This window comes from Psittacula echo (genome assembly GCF_963264785.1).
Source record: "Psittacula echo genome assembly, chromosome: 14".
Lineage (NCBI taxonomy): Eukaryota > Metazoa > Chordata > Aves > Psittaciformes > Psittacidae > Psittacula > Psittacula echo.
Window position 1 is genome coordinate 3,131,420 of NC_137750.1, and position 16,736 is coordinate 3,148,155.

Genomic DNA, 16,736 nt, shown 5'->3' on the forward strand with positions numbered 1-16,736 from the left:
TATCAAATAAGAGTGAAATAGTGGTGGCTGTTAAAATCTGCCTGGGCTGTATTGATGTGCCAGTGGTCTAAGCAGCTCCTGTCCATTTTTGTAAAAGTACATAAATAATTTTTTAGTTTCTTAAATAAAAGAAGTAAAATATATCTGTTAACTGCTTTATAAAGGCATTCTCCATCTAACTACATTACAGTGGGGACCTGCATAAATTGGAAACAAGCCTTAGAAAGTATTACTATTTTAGGAAATTCATGGGTAATTTAAAAGCCATAAAGGAGAAAGCCATGGGAGACCTCCTTTTGAAGTCAACTCTCTGGTTCTAATAACTGCCCTAGGTTTTTGTGGGTTTGATAGAACTTCCAGGCTGTGGTATCCAAAAGGTAAGGTGGAATTCAAGTCTTTCATTTCTTGATAAGATACTTGTTTGCAATTACCACACAAAGACAACTCAAGGTGGTTTGAATGAAGCATAATCCACTTCTGAGGATTTATTTGGACTCTCATACACTACCAACCTTGCATTTTTCTGCATGAGCACCTTTTGCATGCTAGAACAACACACGTTTCTGTGAAGGACAAGTTGCTCTTGAGGAAGAAAGATCTGGGGCTGGTTTTGATTAACTCAGCTGAAAAGGAAATGCTTCACAAAATCCATTCCAGTGCTGCAGAAGTCACCCACCTTTGATTCAAAACACTTTCCTGCAGTGCTTTGGGCCCTGCTTAGTGCTTTATGCTGCCCGTCTGGGTAAGACAACAATTGCTTCCATGGTCTGAAAGTGTAAGAAAAAACCTAAAAATCAGCATTGGGCATCTTGCAAATGACTGCAGATACCCGGGAAGGAAAAAGACACAACCCCATGTCTGCGAACTGAGTAACAGAATTCAGTGAAACCAGAAGTAAAAAACCCCTGGAGTTTCACACTGAGTCTGCACCCTATTTAAGCAGTCCTTATTACTAAGTGTACAATAATTTAAAAACAACAAACATGTTCTTGTTGCCATCTCAGTCAAGTTTCAAGCTTTCTTTTTACTATCATTCCACTATTGCTTTCTAGAACATAAATGAAGGTGACGTTATTCTACAATCCCATGAGTAATACAGAAAAAGAGCAGTTAAGCTTCGGCATGTTCTTGCAAGCATATTCTGTGTTAATACCATAAAGTAGGATGGAAGGATCCCTTTCCAAGCAAGACTATCACTTCTTGTCCTGTTTGAGGGCTTTTATGAGGACTGAATCTTGACGGCTGAGCCTGGGAAGGACGTGCAGGAAGACGCTGAAGCTCAGCTTGTGAGTGTGACACAGTGGGGCTACTGACCGGCGGCTGAGGGGTTTTTTGGTGTGTTTCTATGTTGTCTTGAATATAAATTAACCACTGTGCAAATGTCATAGAAATTTCTCTTTTTTATTTGGCAGGATTTGTAAGGGCACCACAACAGCTAGCAAAATACCTGTGGTGTATGGCTTGCACAACAATGATCTCTGGGGAAAATGAAACCCATTTCTACACTCGAGTATAAAACAGTTCTTAAAGGGTAAGTGCTGAAAAGAGATTTTACGTAGGTAGTTGAACAACTCAGGTACTCTGCTGCTGTTTATTTCATGGCTTCACACTATTTAAAAATGAATCAAAGGTTTGATGCTCTTCAGTGCCTAAAAAGATGGAAAATACACGTCAGTACTTCCAAGTGATAAAACACCTCTAGTATAGGATTGTGTCATCTGCAAACTACACCGTGGTTTTACCAGATTAGACCTAAACTTTACCGAAGAACTGCACATTACAGTGCAGTAGAGTAATACAAGTTAACTATGCAAATTTTTATCTGAAACTAGAAAATGAAAAATATTCGAGTACCTCTTACACTATTTCTGATTTAACTTTGGAAATCCTTACTTTTTTCACTTTTGTCTTTTTCTTCCCTTAGCTACACTGAGTATCAAGTCAGGGGCTGTTTGGCATCGGCTTTACCTTGACCGAGGGACGTTTTCACTGACATTTGCAGCCGCGAGCCCTGCACCGAGTTTCGCTCCCACCGTTTTCCTTCGCGCCCCCTCGGTGCCGCGCAGCTCCTCTGGAGCCGTTGCCGCCGCGGGCCTTGGCGCCGGGCCCCGCCGTTCTCCCCCCTCCACCCGCCACAGGAGGCGGCCTGAAGGGGCGGCTCGGCTCGGCAGCGCCTGGCCGGGGCCGCGCCCCAGTTCCTCATTCTGCCGGGGCTGCGCCGGGCACCGAGCGGTGATGATGGACCGCGACAGCAACAAGACGGTGCTGCTGGAGCTGCAGAGGGCTGCCGGCACCGGGAACAGCCACTGCGCCGACTGCGGGATGCCAGGTGAGGGGGCTCCTCCCGGCAGCGCCCCGGCGCGCTTCCCTCCGTGTTCCTGACAGGAAAGTGGCTACAAGCGAGCGGCCCGCGGGCTCCCCTGGCCGTGCCGCCGGCCGGGCAGTGCCCATTCACCCCGGGCAGCCTCCCGGCGAGCCGGCTCCCCACAGCGGGGCCCTCGTCCCCTCTCACTTTGCGTACCACGGGCAGCCGGCGGGAGCAGGTGGCTCCCCTGCGCGGGCGGGGTCCCGCCTCGGAGGTGGCCGCATCGGCGGGCCCTGAGGGGCAGCCGCGCTCCGGGGGATCCGGACGCGGCTCCCCTCAGCCCGGCGGGGGACAGCGAGGGGCAGGAAGTGGCTTCGGCGCAGCGGCAGCGTCCCCAGGGTTGTTTGTAGGCAGCTCCATGGGAATGGCTGTGCAGTAGGGTTGGTGTGGAGAAAGGCTCTCGAAGGCCCGCTGGAAAGCCAGCTGCGGGCCGGCACCCTGCGCTTGGTCGAGGTGGGAGTCACCCTTCCCAAAGTGAAAAGTCAATCAGTAGCCTACAGCAGCTGGAAGAAGACAACAAGGAGCTTCTGCTTAATGTGATAAGGGGAAAGAAGAGGCTGACATCATGAACGCAGCTGTCCAAGGAAATGGGCTTGCCACAGCACTCGGGTGCCTCTGAGCTTCAAGGGAGGCAGCAGAAGGCAAGAGCTCCTGTGGGCAGCTCTTGTGGGCAGCAGACACAAGTCCTTGCACTAGGTGGTTGTACTCACTTGTACTCTCAGTAGTGCTTGCTGTCTGCAACATCCTTCCATTGTTAATTCAGCAACAGCAGCTTTTCATGTAGAACGAATAATTAGCTGAGCTTTTACATGGCTCCTCGGCTGCCTGCACAGCCACGTTCATTTTTAAACAAATAATCACTGACAGAGCCTACAAATGCAGGGGCGCTGGGGAAGGCAGGTGCTGTTGCACTGAACACAGTGAAGTGACAGCCACAAACAATAGCATGGAATTTGATGTATTATGTGAGAAGCCTGGGCTGTGCATCAGATGAGCTTTTTCACCCTTGCCAGTGGCTGTGTCTTTTCTCATGTATCAGTTCATTCTTTGTGTTTGTGTCTAGATCCAGAGTGGGCTTCTTACAAACTTGGAATATTCATTTGTTTGAACTGCTCTGGAATCCATCGCAATCTTCCTCAGATCAGCAAGGTCAAATCCCTTCGGCTTGACTTCTGGGAGAACGATCTGATAGAGGTACAGAGGAAAAAGTGGTAGTTCACTTGCTTTCCTTCACATTTCATCGTAGCCTCCTTTGCCTTGCAATTCCTGTTGTCCACCATGGACAGAGGAACAAAGCCACACAGAGCCAAGTTAACTCCGTGGGTAACTTTAGGGGTTTTTAATGACTTACTTGATCAAATTACACTGGTGAATGATTGTGTTTCTGACAGCCTGCAGCGTATATTTTTCCATAGCACACAGTAACTCCTCACTGTGGTTTAGAAGCCCACAGATATTTCCAGATACTATGTTTTATTCAGAAATCAACACACTCTTCTTAAATATTGGCTCAGACTCCCATCTTTCAATTGAATTGTGTTAATAATATAATCACAGTTGATGTCTAGGAGAATAAGGTACAGGGTGATCATAACTAATTTATCTTATTTTCTTTTGTTCTTTTAATCAGCAACTGCAGTCCCTTGTTGCTTCCCATTTGGTTCAGAACTGTAAATACTGAAAAAGGCTCCCACCTAAAAAGTGCAATCTATTGTGCCAAAGGAAATTTGTAGATGTATGTAGAGATGCACTGAGAGTTATGGCAAGACTGAGCAAAAAAGTGCAGTGCTCCCTTTAATACAAGTCTTGTTTTATATTAATGACATGGTATTGATTTTATAGTTCCATACTTAACCATACCTTCTTTTGTGTTTCAGTTTATGAAGAAGCATGGGAACCTCTGTGCCAAAGCTAAATATGAGGCAAAAGTCCCTCCTTACTATTACATCCCCCAGTTCTGTGATTGCTTGTAAGTCGATGGGGTGTTCACTGTTGCAGTCATTCACAGCTATTGAACTACTGCTTCCCTCTACAGGTCTCTTTGGTTGACTGGTGAAAATAGAGTAGACGCAGATCAGCTTTATCCATGTTTTCCTCTTTCAGGGTTTTAAAAGAGCAATGGATTAGAGCTAAATATGAGCGTGAGGAATTTGTTGCCACCCGAGTCTGCCAAGATCCTTGTTCTGCAGGTAAAAGTTAGGATTGTCAGGGAAAAGGTGTTAGTGTTAAATCCAGCAGCGCAGTGTTATGTGTGCAACTGTGAAGATCTTTAAGGTTGGCTTGTCGTGTTTGAACTCTTGGATGTGCAGGCCTTGCTTTGACTCTAACTTTGAGCAGAAGATCCTCAGAAAAGGCACCCAGACAAGTGCAAGGGTGTATTCAGATGAGTTCCCTCATTCTCCACTGATTTTTTCATATGAGGTAAAAATTCTCAGCTGGAGAAGAGAGTTGATACTCTGTGCCACCTCACCATTTAGATAAACAGACCTGCTGTTGTGCTGCCCTTCTCTGACACTTACCTTGGTCTGATATGCAGGCAGCCGGGAAGGATTCCTCTGGAAGCGTGGACGGGAAAAGAGGCACTTCCGTAAGAGACGATTTCTCCTATCAGCAAGGGAAGGAGTGCTGAAGTACTACACCAAAGAAGTGAGTTCCTCAATCAGAGTTCGCTGAAGGTAGCTGGTCAACATCACCAGTCCTCAAACCCTGCTCTTCACCAGCAAAACCCAGCATAAATAGCTTTGTCTCTAGTTTTGCAGCCATGCCATCCTGCGTTTGCAGGAGCCCAGATGTCTTCTCATTAACTCATGCTATCTTAGGCAATTGCTTTTTTAGATTCAGCACTTTTCCTCATCCTTTATCTTAGCAATGCAGCCTCCTTTTGCTTAGTGAACAAAGGAAATGGATACTGGCACTTGAACAGCAAGATGAAGAGATCTGTTAGCAGCTGTTACCAAAATATTCTCTCATCAACTACTGCAGCATCATCCTCAATGTGTCTCCCTTTGGTGGGGGGTGTAGCTAATTGTTCTTCAACTATAAGGCTGGAGATAGATGGATGCACCTCTTGCAATTCAGACACATCCCTTTCAAATAGCAGCCCAGCATTTGTCAAGGCAAGGGAATCACTCTTTGAAAGTGATTTTATGTAGCACATAATTAAGGCTTAATATTTTGGGCATAGCCAATATTCAGGTATTTTAGGATGTCTGCTTTTTCTTCAGTAGAGGTCTAGTTCTCATACAGCTAATCTGTCCTCCATTAGCTTCCCTGAGAGCACTTTAATATAGTGATGTTTTTCATTTCACAGTTTGGAGGTCCAAAAGCCATTATCAGTGTTGAGAATCTCAATGCAATGTTCCAGACGGATAAAATCCAACATGCTCATGGGCTGCAGATCACATACAACACAGATGGTCAAAGAAGGAACCTTTTTGTCTATCACGAAAGTGGAAAGGTGAGTACCACAAAGGTTTTTGTGGTACAGAAGTACATACTTGCAGAGAGGCTATAAGAAAGGAGAAAAGCATTTTGGAGAGGCAGCACTCTTACTTGCTTTTCTTGTCTTTATGTTTGTGTTTGCTGTTTTCCCTAGGAGATTGTTGACTGGTTCAATGCCATTCGGGCAGCACGTTACCATTATCTCAGAACAACCTTCCCAAATGTCCCTGAGCTGGAGGTGAGAACTGAACGGGGCTTGAAGCAGTCTATGCAAACATAGCATGGGGAAACATTTTCTCACTACTGTCAGAGTCAGGTGCTCAAACAGCAGAGTATGGGTCTTGGAATAGCCAGAAGAGGGAGAAAGAAAAGGGCAAGCTGCATAACATGCAAAACCATTGTCAACTTTTAAGGCCTAAAAGTCTCTATGTGGTCCTTGTAAAGTGTAATCTTTCAAAAATCTTATGTTCCTTCTTATTTCAGACTTCTCTTTACTGAGCAGCCAAAAAAACCCCAGACCCCAAAAGCCAAAATTGACTGTGATTAGTTTTGACAGAAACAGAACAGCAAAGCAAGCTTGAATGAGACATGCTTTCCTGGTTTGGGCTGGGATAAATATAGACTTTTTTGTGTTTGTACTTTTCTAGCTCATACCCAGGATCACAAGAAATTATATCAAAGAAGGATACATGGAGAAAACGGGACCAAAAGTAAGTGCATACTTAGCAGTACACAAACAAGATTATTCCAGATGGAGACTATTTGATAGTTCTGTGATGTTCACTAGTAAATGGTTTGCTGGGTGACTGTACGCTTCCTCGGTTGATAAAAGACTTTATATTCAAGCCTGTCATGTTCTTGGGGATCATGTTTTATTTTGTGTGGAAAATAAGACTAGGAAGGAGAATCCTCCTTGAAGAATAAGCAAGATGGATTAGCTGGCTGCGGACATGCAAAGTCCTGTTGTGCAACACAGAATGGATTGCTGTTAATCTGCTAACTGCAGCTCCTGCTAGAACAGCATATCACATTATGAATCCCCTACTTCCCCGTTTCTCTTAAAGTCTGTAGCACATAAATCACATCTGCCTATAGCAGCTAAGTGTGATTGAGAAATTCTCCACAGTGAAGCCTGTGGTTTGGGTTTTTATAGGAAAGTATTTGAGCCACTACCTCTTTGGAACAGGAGGGGGAGATTTCAGGTATGGTGAAGAAGAAGATGAAGATCCAAGGTCTTGTTTGAACAGAGCCACTTCTTGCCTAGGCACAACCCCCAACCAAAACATTGGAACTGATGGCACATTAGCGCCACTGGCCTAGGAATCATTCTCTGCAGTGCTTTCAATTGGTCCTTTTGCTGCAACTTTCTTATCTCTATAATTTGGTCACTGGTAGAAACAAACTTGCCTGCCTTACCCAAATGATTGTCACTAAATGCACATCTCTAGTGTGAACTCAGGGAGAAGGCGGGGTGAGGGCTGCACACAGCAGTGACTAGCCCGTTACCCGTTATGGGGATGAATTAAACTGAACTCAGTCTCTGAGACATTTAAGGACTCCAGGGATCTGCCTTGAATAGGTGGAACTCCCCTTTGGGACTTGGTCTTTAAAGAACTTGTGCCATCTCCTTGCAGCAGAAGGAGCCCTTTAAGGTGCGCTGGTTCTGCCTGGATTCACAAGAAAGGAACCTGATGTACTTTAAAAAACCACTGGTAAGAGGAGTGTTCTTTGCTATTCCACATGAAGGTGGGTGGGGAGGAAGGGTCTCTTCTCATGCAGCTTTTCCAGTGGCTGCACAAGACTGAAGCAGGCTCAGTCTCAAGAGCTCATCTCCCTTGTCAGTAGATCTCTTTGAAGCTGAGCTGTTTGGATAGCACAGTGTCTGCTGGAGCTAATGGCAGTCTTCTGCTTCCTTCTTTCCAGGATGCATTTGCACAGGGCCAGGTTTTAATTGGAACCATGGATGAGGGATATGAAGTGCGAGCTGGTGTGCCCCAGGGAGTCCGGGTGAAGAAGAAACCAGCGATCACTGTGGTCACGCCAATGAGAGAGTTTGTGTTTATATGTGAGAACGAAAGGGAGCAGAGGGAGTGGATAGATGCCTTAAATGGAGTCATTGCCCAGCCTTTGACTGGTTAAGACTAGCACTGAGTTCTGGTGAACTGCACTTCTTGGGCTCTGTTTGGCATTGCTCTGTGGCCTCTTTCTGTTGACAAGGTTGGTGCTTAAGGCCCTAGTGACTCTAGTACAAAGGGCTGCTTCTTCAAAAGCCACAGGCACAGAAAGGGTGGCAACAGAGAAATGGATAAGGGGGAGTGCAGATACTCAGAAATGATCTGTGCCCCTGCAGAACCTCACTTGAAGTGCCTTCTCTCTTCCTACCCTCTGCTGCTTTTGAGCAGAGGAAGCCTTCCTAGCCTGATGGGGATGAATCATCCAGTGTTGTCTTATGGAAAAAAACACCAAGTCAATGGAGAAAGTCGAACCGCAGAAGGACTGGCATGCATTTCCTTGGGGACTCCTGCAGGTGCTGTTATGTCAGCTCCTCCTTTTCTTGCCTTGATCTGACGTCAGGACTCATGTACATCCTGAAGGACATACCTGACAACCCAGGCAGTGGCATGTATCCTGCCAGTGACGGGGGGTCATTGGTTACATGGGTACATAGTGACTGAGGAGCAAAGGCACCATCTCCTATAAGGATGATGCAGGGGAATTTGTTGGATAGATTTTAGATACCAATTCATGCTGGAGTCACTGGGTGCCCTTCTCAGGGAGGAGCAGATTCAGGCAGCTACATTCCATCTGGCTGTTCCAGACAGGAACATAGTGGTTTTCAACCAAGTGGGTTCAGTGTCTTTTACAGTGTTACATTTTTGGCACTGTAAAAAATAAAAGTCAAGAATTGTGGATGTACTGTAATGGACTCGCTCTAATGACAAACATTCATTGCTCCTTGCTTTCAGCAGTCATATTGCTTGACTTTTTAATGATTTTCAAATCCAACATGTTAATACCAAATATTTCCAGAGCAACACCACATAGTGCCCCAGCAAACCCAGATGAGCACAGGATGAACATATGCTGATCTGCCTCACCACCTGAAAAACAGCTGAAGCTTAATGAGCTTGATTAGTCTGAGAATTGAAAGGTAGAAACTGGTTTTGAAAGTGTTATCTCCAATGACTTGCTCAGAGACACGCAATGAATGAGGACAAGCACTGAAGTGGAGGGTACTTCCTGATCAGGTACCGTTCACATCCATTCTGTGCAGGAACTGATGAAGATGTGCACTGATAGGGTACACTGAGTATTTTCTTGCCTCAATACCAAGTCTGAGATTTGATTCTACCAAGCAGCCAGTCATTCAGATATTTAATTCTTCTTTTCAAATAGCCTTAGTTTGCAAATCAAGAGGAAGTCTTGCAGACAAAGTTTCTGGTGAGGCTTCCACCTTTTGCTGACAGTTGCCAGCCAGTCTTAGATACCCAGAATAGTTCTCTTCTGCAGAAATGAGGAAGTGCTAATACTTGCAGGGATTAGCAAGATTAACTCTTTGGGTTTGGTTTTGTTTCCCTCTTTCTTCTCCCTCTCTGCCCCCCAGTAATGCCGAAGAATAGCTTAAGTGGGATCACCATTCTGCCTGTCTCAGTCAGCTCATCACTCCCCAACTCTGAGCATCTGCAGCAGTTTTGCTTGTGGATATGCACCCATGAACTTCCTTGTATTCCCACTCTCTCCCTGTGCAACATGATTCATTCTAGTTCACATGCTGGTTCAGCAAATCTTTTTAACAACCTAATCCTGCAGCCTTTGAAATGAATAGCAAAGCACTTCCTCGCTTGTATGAGGAACAATGTCTTCGTTTCCTTTAATGTAGGTTAACTGTTATTTTGAGATGAACTGACTAACCCAGGATGACTTCAGGAGAGCTCTGGCCATCCAGTAGCCAAACTTCACGCAGATGGGGCTCTGCAAGTGGTGCTGTGCCATGTTGCTTGCTCCCCAGACCAGCCCTGTCAGCAACTCTGATGGTTACAAAACCGGGAACTTCCCTGTGAAAATGAAATTGTGCAGATAACAGCAACTTTATTTGAGAGTCAATAAAAGTCACGGCCGCGTCATGGACCGCTCTGCGGCACATGGCTACAGTCATGGCTACAGCAATGGCTACAGTTCATGTCTGCAGTCAACCCGAATCCTCGGACCAGGTTGCCGGTAGAGGAAGAGCTGGGCTGGCACCGGGTTTCCTGGCTGGAGCGGGGCTGCCCGGTCCCGGTGGAACCCAGAAGTCTCCAGAGCAGCAGGTACCGGGGCAGAGCCCGCCCGGAGCACGGGAAGAGGCGCTGGGGAAACCGAAAGTCAGCGGCCGCTCGGCTGCGCTCCGCCCCGGGCCGGGCCATGGCTGCCGCGGTGCCCCTGGGGCGGCTGCTGCGCGCGGTGGAGCTGAGCTGCGCCTGCTGCCTGCAGCACTTCGCGGACCCGGTGCGGCTCCCGGACTGCGGCCACAGCTTCTGCCGGCCCTGCGTCCTCCAGTACTGCAAGGGGAAGCAGCGCGGCGCCTGCCCGCTCTGCCGGGAGGGCTTCGAGCTGAAGGACCTGCGGCCCAACCGGGAGCTGGCCGCTTTGGTGAACCTGGTCCGGCAAGAGGTAAAGGAAGAAGAGTTGGAAGCACAGGATGAACCGAAGCCCTCGGCAGCTGTTGCCTGCAACGACCAGAGCTCGGCGGGACGGCAACATGGGGACAAGGTAGGGAGGCAGCGCGGGGCTCCTCCCGGGACACCCTGGGACAACCCATGGCGTCGTGAACATGGGAACATGGCCACGACTCAGGGAACTTTATCTTTTTGCTCCCCACCCCGGATGCTTTGCATTTCCTGTGCTAATATTAGCGCTGTCGTAACAATATCATGTATGTTGAGCAGACGGGTTTAGCTAAAGCAGTGTCTGGGTGGCATCTGATACACTGACAACTGCAGAGCTGAATTGAAAGAACTAATAGCTGTGTGTGTTCAGCTGATGTACACTAGTAATAGTTAACTGTGCTGGGTGTTAGTTATTGCATCAGCATAGCATTGGAGACTGCTGAAAGGACACATAACATTATTATACAGTGCCACAGTTCCACCCAGCTGAGTGGCACATAATGGGACCTAGATCTCTGCTTGAAATAACTCCCAAACTTGAAAGAGATGAGAAAAACCTGTTGACTCTCATTATTTTAGCACCTATGTATCTAAAGTGTAATCTTTAGTCTCTGCAGTCTGAAGCTTAATTATATCCAAACATGTCATTGGTGACTGTTGCATATTGACTTCATTGTTACGATTTCCCCTCAGAATTAGTTGTCTTCAGATCCCCCAACCAGTCCAGTGCTTAACTATGATGTAGGGACTTTTATTATCCTGCTGCTTAACATAGACATGCTTTCTTTGAGAGGGGTATATGCATAAATGGTCCAATGTGTCCCTTTAAAGGAGGAAGAGATACAGGACATCTCGAAGGAACTGGAAGTGACTATAGAGACCATCCACCTCTTGAGAGAAGAGCTCAGTAAAACAAAGGTACACATTGTACATTCATTACCTGCAATTAGCTTTTGTTTCCACTGCCTCCTGGAGAGGCTGACTCCATTGTAGTCTTTCAGCCCAGAGCAGGAATCTGCCTTTTTGTTTCCTTCTTTTGCTGTCACACCTCTATTGTTATTGATGAGGATGAGCAATGGCACCAGCTGCATTAACTGCTGCCTTGGCTGGCACAAAGGCTGCTGGAATTGTGCGTGTTGCCTTCTCCTGCTTACCCCAGGAGTAACCTGAATGTTTCCAGTGCTGTTAGATGCAAAATGCAAATCATAAAGAGGGAATAGTGATTTTTATGAGCTGTCTAGCCAAGACTGCTGGCCATAAAATAGTCAAAATCCTTAACATGCCCAAAATCTGATTTCAGGTAGTGCAGGATAGTGTCAAATATATTTTATTCCTTTGAATAAAGGTGGCTGTTTCTGCTCTGCAAGGGTCAGTCAAAGAGCATGTTAAGTGAGGCAGTAGTTTCTCATATTCCACTTCTAACGAAACAATGAACTCCATGTTTTCTGCCTTTCAGGAATATACATCTCAGATCAAAAGCCAGATTACGAGAAATTTCAGTTGCATGAAGGAATATGTTGAAAGACAGGAGAGACACACACTGGTATTCATTGAACAAGAGCAAAAAGCAGCTGAACAGAAAATTGAAGAGACTATTCACCAGCTCTGCATTGAAGTGAACAGGCTCACAGACATCACAGCTGAAACAGTAAGTGATGAAGTGGCAGAATATGAGTAGAAACTTAGGCGAAATGTCTTGGATAGCTGAATATGTACAGAGGAGAGTTTGGAGTTACCAGGGAGAGTTTGGAGTGAGATATTCAGAGGGAAAAAAATACTTTAAAAGGCATAGTCTGGGAATGCAATCCAGAACTAGATTTGTCCCAAGGATATTGGTAAGCTGGAGTGAAGTAAGGACTGCATGGCTTAAATCCAGTCCTGAATCAAATCTAAGGTTAACATAAGATCCTTTATTATCTTCTTATTTTCCAGAATAAGTATATACACATATTAAAGATCTCACAAAGTTAAGTACTCTCTAACAATTTCTGGGGAAAATATGTCAAGGCCTCTCAAAAGTGGCAGTTAAAACACTTTAAAGTTTGCAGAGCTCATTTTGATGTTGAAAACAAAAACACCCATGATGCAAATTAGCTAGCAGGAATTTGGAGTGGGGCTCACTGTGTGTGACAGTGCCAGGAGATGGAAGTGGACTTCCCAGGCCAAGGCACAAGGTCCTACATTGAAATTCCTCTGGTGTAACTCTGTATCTCTATGTGGTCCAGAGTCCTGCTATAGACAATAAAGAGAAATGGGAACTTTGAGAGCATGAGTCATCTGGCCTGCTTGAGTCTCCTACCTGCAAATGAGACTAATCCAGCCTTCAGAAGGCCTGTTTCTCTTTGGAGGCTGTAAAGGCAGACTAAGAGAAAAAGCTCAGATGTGAATTTCCACAATTCCTAAATTTAGGCAAATAAGGCTTATCCTTTTGTAGGTATTTTATCCTAGATCTCATACTAATACATGTTAAAACTTTTGGTTTGCATTCTGGAACAAGAAGACAGTTTAACAAGAGAAAGTTTGTGTACACATACATATGTATACTGAAGGAATTTGTAAAACATATATATACATATATATAAGAAAAAATGAGTTCCCTTCTTAGGTTTATTGGGGAAAACAAAGTATTTCATTTTTCATTAAGAATAAACTATCCTTTCTTATTTTCTGTAAGATTTCAGGTTAGTTCTCAAATAACTATACTTGAAAGGAAGCCCTTGCTACAAAGAATAAGATTTTTGAGGGATAACTGCTGTTCTTCCACTCTGGCTTTATAGTATAATATGATATGCTAGATGAAATAACTGCTGTTGTTTACACCTTCCCCTTGATTCTTTTATGTCATTACTAGAGTACCCTACCTGAGAGACATAGGTACGGAGACTTGCTCTCAATAATGAATAAAATTACACTTGATGAGAAACTGAATGCTGTCAAAAGTGCTGTAGAAGTTCTTAAGAGAAAGTTGGAAATTTTGCTTTTGGAGAAATACCCTGAGCAGTTCCCACCAGGTGAGTTTTCCTTAGTTTGAAATCTCTTTCTTAGAGGGAGTGGATCTAGCAGGGTCCTTCAGAGAAAGCAGCTCTGCATCTGTGTGATTATTATAAAACCCCTTGCAGCTTTGGAGACAGCATCATTACTTTATACTTTCATGGGAGCCCAAAAGGAGAGAACTGTCTGACATGCAGATCAGTAGTGGAGAATAAGACGTGATCTATTTCAGTATTTTTCTTCTAAACATAGAGTAATGTAACAGCAAAGTCTTTGCTAAAAGCAAACATAAAATTCCCTCCCACAGAAAGCTGTGACTAAGCAAAGCTTTACATCAAGTGTGGCCTTTGCTATGGAGCTCTCCTCCCAGCACTGTCTGCTGGAGAAAGGCCACTAAGTGTTTTTGAGAGCAACTCAAGACTGACCTAAAATCCCACTGTCACCAAGGGGCAATCCTCCCCTTCCTATCCTTTCCAATACTCCCTGCCTTTTCCAAGCACTAGTTCTCAAAAAAACCCCACAGATTCTTATTCATATTTTTAACCCAGAGTTTTTCTTATCTCAGTCATGTCAGCAACTGAGTTTACAGCTTTGCTCCACAATCATTTTTTAGTAGCAAACCTGAGGAATCAGAGGGCAGAGGTGTGGGGCAGGAACTCTTGAGTTCAGCTTTCATGATGAAGCCAATGTATTATGTAACTATATCAGAAAAGCTCTGCAAACGAGTCTTGTAAATATACACTATAATGTCACAGAAAATTAGAAACAGCCTTTGAATCTTTAGGACTGAACGTCAGGCTTTTCAGTCAGAGTTAGAGTAAATAATGACTTTGTGCATATGAAATGCACGTGCAAGTAACACAGTAAATGCATGATACTCAGAAATAAATGAACACTTAAAACTTTTATGACAGAAACTGACTTATGTGCATAAGAAAATCCAACTGCTTTGCCCATCTAACTTTTCTGACTACTCCATTCTGACCAGACTCAGGATAGCAGCGTACAGTGTTTTGTTGATTATGGATAAAAATAATTTATAGTTATTTTATAGAATCAAAAGCAACTCCTTGTTTTGTACTTTGACCATTATCTAGGCTATTTAATATGTATTTTCCTTTAGAAGCACGAATATTTCCCATTTACACTTTGAAGAAGTGCCTTAACACTTCAATTTTTCCATACGTAGTGCAACCACCACACTTGTATCAAGAGACAAGTGCCTGCTCCTTATCTCCAGAGCCTGCAGCTAAAAGTCCAGAACCAGTGAATTCAAGCCGTTTTTCCCAGTGTAAGTATGCAAGTCAGCGTGACTGTTCCATAACAATATTCAAGTGACTGTGAGACTGTGGATTTGCTAAAGAAAACTGTGCTTATAAACAGGAGATCTAGCTGTTTACCTGAAGCATAGGAAAACAATGAGGTTGCCACAAATGAATCAGTGACTGTAGCATAAGGCAATATTATACCTGCCTGCATATGCAAGATAAAAAGGATAAGAAACTTGCTTCCTGGAGGTATATAAACTGTGCTGTAGATTATGCTGGCTGCAGAGTCTGAGTTGGTAACACGGGCAGTTACCACACCTTACTGCTCTTTCCTGTGTTAAGCTGTAATGACTCCAGTTGTCTGAATTCTGCATCATTTTTACAGAAATATTTTTACAGTCAACACACAGTAGTGCAGCTGTAGCTTAAAACACAAAACAAATGGTTTTGCTGATAAAATATGCAAGAACATGTCCCAGTGAACAGATGACTCTGTCAGTTTTATTAAGCATCCCATTTATTATTGGCAAAAGGGTCATCTTTTTATGAGACTGTGGGTAGTACCTCCACCCTCCCACTGGAGTGGATGAGTCTATCATGGATATTTACACAGTTGTGCCCGTTAAGTGTTTCAGTATGCTCAGGATACAGGTGTTAGTATTAGGATGATGGTTCTTGCTGGTTTGCAGTATTGAACTTTGATTAATGTGTATTGTATAATCATTGGTTTTCGTTTCTGTTCTTGAGTAGGGAGGCACATCATTTAGAATGCATGTATATAGAGAGGATCTGCCTTTCTGTTGCCTGTAAGTGAGAATATTTTCCTTTCTCTCTTCTAGGGGCAGATGATGTGACTTTTGATCTCAGAAGAGTCTATGAGCGCTTAGCAATCACAGCCCAGAACAGAAAAGTCATGGTTTCCAGCCACCCAGCTGACTATGGACCATCGCCCAATAGATTCTGCATCAGCCAAGTGATGTGTTCACAAAGCTTCTCTACAGGGTGCCACTACTGGGAAGTAATTACCAAGGACAGTGATGGATGGGCTGTTGGAGTTGCTCATAAAATGATTGGTAAAAGGGAAAAATTAGGCAGAACGGAGCATTCCTGGTGTGTGGAATGGCTAGGTCCCAGAAAGCAGCTGTCAGCATGGCACAGGAATCAAGAAACGTTATTACACAAGGATAAACCACTGAAGGTTGGAGTTTTTCTGGAGCTACAGAAGAAGACCGTGTCATTTTATTCCATCACTGACAAAGAAATGCTTTTGCATACTTTTGAAATCGGTACCTCAGATCCTCTTTACCCTGCTTTCTGGCTATATGGCCTAGAAATAAATGGATCTTTAACTATAAGTCATGCAAACAGGACATAAAAACCTGTTCAGAAAAGTGACAGTTTTGCCTCTTACTGCAGAGCTTCTCTACAGGCTTCAATGTTTAGCACAGGAATTTACCAAGGAGTGTGTAGCCACCAAGGTTTTGCTGGGAATTAGCAGCTGATCCATTCTCTGCTCTGTTCTTCTTCATGCTGTGCTCAGATCTAACGATACTTGATCAAAACAATTCCAGTGTATGCTAAAAGTAGTACCCATCCCTGTGGGAGCCAAGTGGATTTCTTAAGTGGCTTTAAGTACTCCCAGGATATTTCTAGGAAGGAATGCACTAAGGAACCTCTGAGGCTGAGGATAAGCTCTTCCCATGGACTTTGTTTTCCTACATTGATCCAAATAAAGTACAGGAGAAGAGACGATGCTATGGCATTCTGTCAAGTGTGCTTTCTTTAAAAAAAGAAAGCTCAGGCCAAAAGGTTGTCAGTCCTGGTGGTGGTGTGACCACGGGAATGATCACACCACCATTGAAGCAGATGTTTTCAAATGTGTTTGTACCAGCTAATAAATCATGTTATGCACTTTTACAGAGCCAGCAACCAGCATTGTGTCATGGAAAGCACAACCTTTTCTTGCCAGAAAGCCCGAGGAATCAAGAGGTTCTACAAGTTTCCTTGCCAGCATACAGCAATGTT

The 16,736-nt window shown here is 44.4% G+C and overlaps 2 protein-coding genes across 2 annotated transcripts; both read left to right on the top strand.

Annotated features, from left to right (window-relative positions):
• Positions 1 to 2,141: 2,141 nt before the first annotated feature.
• On the top strand, positions 2,142 to 8,663 carry ADAP2 (ArfGAP with dual PH domains 2). The gene is made up of 10 exons (XM_080629621.1): positions 2,142 to 2,329; positions 3,429 to 3,559; positions 4,243 to 4,334; positions 4,469 to 4,554; positions 4,902 to 5,011; positions 5,676 to 5,822; positions 5,961 to 6,044; positions 6,454 to 6,516; positions 7,441 to 7,518; positions 7,730 to 8,663. Exons 1-10 carry the CDS (start codon positions 2,236 to 2,238, stop codon positions 7,943 to 7,945), a joined length of 1,101 nt encoding a protein of 366 aa, XP_080485747.1. The 5' UTR covers positions 2,142 to 2,235; the 3' UTR covers positions 7,946 to 8,663.
• A 289-nt stretch (positions 8,664 to 8,952) lies between these two features.
• RNF135 (ring finger protein 135) lies at positions 8,953 to 16,632 on the top strand. The gene is made up of 7 exons (XM_080629618.1): positions 8,953 to 9,054; positions 9,687 to 10,555; positions 11,284 to 11,370; positions 11,909 to 12,100; positions 13,304 to 13,463; positions 14,633 to 14,734; positions 15,551 to 16,632. Exons 2-7 carry the CDS (start codon positions 9,986 to 9,988, stop codon positions 16,084 to 16,086), a joined length of 1,647 nt encoding a protein of 548 aa, XP_080485744.1. The 5' UTR covers positions 8,953 to 9,054; positions 9,687 to 9,985; the 3' UTR covers positions 16,087 to 16,632.
• Positions 16,633 to 16,736: the final 104 nt, after the last annotated feature.